The following is a 4,725-nucleotide window of genomic DNA, read 5'->3' as shown; positions in this document are numbered from 1 at the left end:
ACACATAAACTATGAACTTGAATAAATAAATGTTTTCTTGAAAAATAAAGATCAAAGTAGGTTGTAATCTTGTCGATCTAAAGATCCATGAGTGGTTTTTCGAAAGAACCAAGTGAAAAGTATGAGTTTTGTTAAAACTTAGATCTTACATAAACTAATCACATTTATGGTGAGTAAAAGTGTAGAAACACTTGTGTAATAAGAAAATTTCACAAAGAAATATTTTTAGAAAATATGACAAGAAGTTGTAAATATTCAAACTCTTTAAAAATAAAGTTTTTAAAGAACCAATCACATTTTGGAAGGTAACAAGATTTACTAAGTGTGCTAGTAAGTTACTACATGTTTTTATAAATTTTTCAAGTTCATGAGCTTATGGTTATGCTTATTTATGACAAGTTTGGTAAATAGAGGTTGTATGTTGATGATTGAGGATTGATTGAATGATTTTTACAAAAGAAAATGATATGCTGGTAAGCATGGACGCCTCCATTTACAAAGGGAACTCTGGCGAAATTTTCTAAAATCTAACACTTAGAAAATATTTTTCTAACAAGTGTTACAAATATATTTTTAACTTGGTTTTCAAAATAAACTTCGCCATAATTTTTATTACAAAAATACTAAGTGCCGGAGGTTGATTTTCGTGAATAAAATTTGATAAATATATATTTAGAATATATATTTTTTTTACTAAAACTCTTGTGTGTTTATTTGTTTATTTTGTGAACTAGATATATTATTTTTTGGATAAAATAATATAACTATTATACACCATGAAGTTACGACTCCAAAATAATACCAAAATTCTCACGAAATAAATATTTAAGTTACACAAGTATTGTTGCAATGCGAAACGTTAAAACGTAACTTATGTAATATTTCTGAAAGATACTCTTACACGTATATTTTTGGTAAAATATTATTTTGGAAAACTAATGAAGTAAAATATAATATTTTTGGGAAAAATATATATATTTTGAATTAAGATGATTTAGACAAATAATTTATATATATTTTTCTAAGTGGGACTTAAAAATATATTTTTCAGAAATTACAAGTGTACATGTATAAATACCCCCATCCTTGGGAAGGAAATACACATATAAAATACTTAAGAAGTGTGGATACGGAATAGTTGCCTAACTATTTTTCCTAAATACAAAAGTTAAGTTAAAATAATTATTATTATTTTAACACGTATAATATCAAAGTAATGCAACTCAAAACACTAAACCCTAAGCCAAGGCACGACCCGTTCGTCTAATAGACATTAGTACGTGTAGGTCGTCGCGTAGCTGATCAAGTTTGGGATTGACGTTACAGGATACACACTTCTGTGAGTTCATGTCCCTCTTTTCTCTTTACTGTTTTCAGTTTTATACTTCGGGGGTGAAATACATGCGACAATTATTACAAACATTTATTTACATGGTATGGTTAGCGTAGGGAGGGTTTACTACTAGATCATGTGAGGGGTGGGTACAACGCTTAAGGCCATCAATCCTCGTTGTTAGGACCGAGGGACACAAGAGTGATAGATCTATTTGGGTGTAGCGAGCCCACACCCGTGAGGCCGGGGCGGCCCATAGAGGTCAATGTGTCTTACAGCCGAAGCCCGGTAACAAATTTGCTAGGTTTGAGTCTTCCTACACCTTTTCACACATACCAGTGGCTTTGCAACCCATTGGTGATCTCTTTTTCCTTATTGCTACATACCAGGGACTTTTATTCATACATGAAAGGTTTATACTTACTCACTTTTACATGAACTCACTCAACTTTTGTTGATTTTTCAAATTACATGTATTTCAGGAAATTAACGGATCTGGCAAAGTGTGCAATCGTGTCAAGCTGCGTAGGGAATAATGATGTCATCCAGGTTTAGGAGGTGTGACCCTTGCCTGGACGGGTCACAAGTCTTAAACCGTGTTTTTATTAAAACCTTTTGTTGGGTCATGTGAACACGTTTAAAATTCATGTCATGTTTGTAACTTGTTTTTATGTGTCGACATTTTAAACAATGATGTTGTGGTAACTTTAAATTCAATGAATGGATAATCATCATGTGTTTTATTTTCATATAGCATTGTTATGATTGTGCTATGGTATTAAGAAGTCACACCAAATAAACCCACGCTTATGCAAAAGCCAGGGTGTGACAGCTTGGTATCAGAGTCTCGATCATAGCGAACTAGGATTCTTTCTCGAGTCTAGACTATGATCACTAGGGCTCTCACAAAAACATTTTTTACATTGCATACACTAAACGTCCAGATCCAGGGTACAAAATACTTTTACAAACAAAAAGGCACAAATACACTTTTTTTTTTCAAAATTCATGGTTCAGTCTTAGAGACTGAGGGAGTTCAGCCTTAGAGGCTGGGGAGGTTCAACCTTAGAGGCTGGGGAGGTTCAGTCTTAGAGACTGAAGGGTTCAATCTTAGAGATTGGGGAGGTTTAGTCTTAGAGACTGGGAGGTTGGTCTTAGAGACCAGGGAGTTAGTCTGAGAGGCTAGGAAGTTCAGTCTGAGAGGCTGGGAGTGTAGTCTGGGGAGACTAGGAGGATTACTTGTTTGCATCATTGTGACTTACATGTTTATCTGATTTCATGTTGATATGTGTGCATGTGTGTGGTTGTGTTACAGACACCATGGTTTCTTCTTCCGACACAGGAGTACCAGACACAGTGGATCCCATGGCTGTTGTGTCAGATGATGAGATACCATCAGAGGGAGACGTATACACATCATATACCACGAGTACAGATGACGATGATTTTCAGCCTTTCACTCTGCCAGACATCGGAGTTGAGGTACAGCCTGCTGATGGCATTCCTGTTGGGGATCTACCTCTTGCGGTGATCCCTGCTCCCGTTCCGCTTGCTGCTTTCCCCGTGGCGGATGTGCCACTTGATGTCGTATCTGATGACAACATTGATCTGTTCGAGGAGGGTCCCCCTGAGGACGACTATGAGGGCGGGGCCCCGATTGATGCTGATGCTGTCCTTCCTATTGCTGAGGCCCCTGTAGAGGAGGTTCCTCTTGATTCACCTGTTCCAGACTCATTGGAGTCTGTGGCATCCGTTTCTTTGCACGACCAAGTTGTGCAGCATCACTCTCCTGACGCTGACCCTGACGTGGCGATGTCAGCTGCACCTGGTCCGTCACACGAGTTTGAGTTTGACCACGAGATCGATGATGATTTTGATCCAGTTTTTCCTCCTGACTTCGATCCTGATCATGAGATCGAGTTTATTCATATGGACCAGCCCTTAGAGGCGCCCGTGGCTCCTATTGATCCGTTGTTTGACATTCCTACCGATTTTGATATGGACCTTGTTGACCCTGAGCCTGTCATGGCCCCAGAGCCTGTTGTTGCTCCTGATCCTGCACCAGAGCACGACCCTGTTCTTGATGATGCACCAGCTCTTGCACCACCCATTGCTGACCTTCCCGTTGTTGCTCCACCAGTGGTGGATGATCCTGTTGTTGACGCACCTTTACCTGATCCCGTGCCGGCATTGGTTGACCGTGCACCTTTCGCCGCTCACATAGATCCTTGTTATGCTGACACCCGTAACGGGTGGATCGAGGATGATGACAACTACCCACCGTTTGTGCTACCCGTCACTCCTCCCGTAGCACATGTTTCTGCACCCACTGAGATTCCATTGTTTCCCCCACACACCACTGACGTCCATCGCACTGATCTTCCCGTCACATTCCTCCAGGACATACCGCCACCTCGTCCAGGAGATGGTTCATCGAGGCAGCCGCCTGTTTCTGTTCCACCTGTACCTTCATCATTTCCATTCATGTCCCAGTTTCCTCATACTGCACCACCTGTTGCACCATCAGGCGAGCCGTTTTTGTGGACTACTCCCCCTGTTATGCCATTATCTGACCCGTACCACCCATTTCATGTGGGGTACACTACGGAGGATATACTTGCGTCGTTGCAGCTATAGCAGGACATACTGAGCCGTTGTATTCAGGAGTTAGAGAGAGCTTCACGTCCGCCTTGTCGCTGTCAGACCCCCTTTGCAGCACCACACACTCCCCGTCCGCTTTCCCCCGATTCAGATGTTCATTTCTTGACATCTGAGCAGCAGATTGCATATTTGCTGCGCGTCTGTCGTGCCTTAGAGGAGGATTGGATGCACATGCGTCGCTTGCTTTTCTCTCATTTTCCTCCTCCTCCTCCGCCATCAGCATAGGTATTTTTGGTTTGATGCAGGTAGATCATTTTGGTGAGAAAATCGCGATTGAGCCAGCACATGAAGACTTTTGAGAGATCACACTTTTTTGTATATGATATGTGTAGTTTGACTTGTATTTTGAGGGTGATGTGACCCTATGATATCATTGGATGTATGATGTACTATTAAACATGTAAAACAATATTGTAATCGTGATTAATGAAGCTCAATGGTAACGTTCTCACTACATGCTTAGTTGAGTTATATGTTTTAATTTATAACATGAGATGTTATGTGCTGGATGGATGTTACTATACATGCATATTTATTATACTTACTATGGCCTGACCCACATGATCATCTTTTACAAGATGCCTCCACGACGCGACCCGCACATGCCCACTACTGAGGCGGAACTCCAAGGGATAATCGCCGCGGCTATAGCCCAGTATGCAGCCTCCCATGCAGAAACAAGCGGAAATATCTCGAACAACAACGGCAATAACAATCCACCCAATGGTAAT

General features: G+C 40.7%; 1 protein-coding gene across 1 annotated transcript; it reads left to right on the top strand.

Moving 5' to 3' along the window:
* Positions 1-2,653: 2,653 nt before the first annotated feature.
* On the top strand, positions 2,654-3,970 carry LOC110942770 (calphotin-like). Its single transcript, XM_022184535.1, has one exon. The coding sequence runs from the start codon at positions 2,654-2,656 to the stop codon at positions 3,968-3,970; it is 1,317 nt and encodes a 438-aa protein (XP_022040227.1).
* Positions 3,971-4,725: the final 755 nt, after the last annotated feature.

This window comes from Helianthus annuus, chromosome 11 (assembly GCF_002127325.2).
Source record: "Helianthus annuus cultivar XRQ/B chromosome 11, HanXRQr2.0-SUNRISE, whole genome shotgun sequence".
NCBI lineage: Eukaryota > Viridiplantae > Streptophyta > Magnoliopsida > Asterales > Asteraceae > Helianthus > Helianthus annuus.
The sequence above is the reverse complement of the archived record's forward strand: the minus strand, read 5'-3'. Positions and strand labels throughout refer to the sequence as shown.

Bases quoted from the DNA above. Each gene is read 5' to 3' on its own strand.
- LOC110942770 (XM_022184535.1), top strand. From the start codon at position 2,654: ATGGTTTCTTCTTCCGACACAGGAGTACCAGACACAGTGGATCCCATG.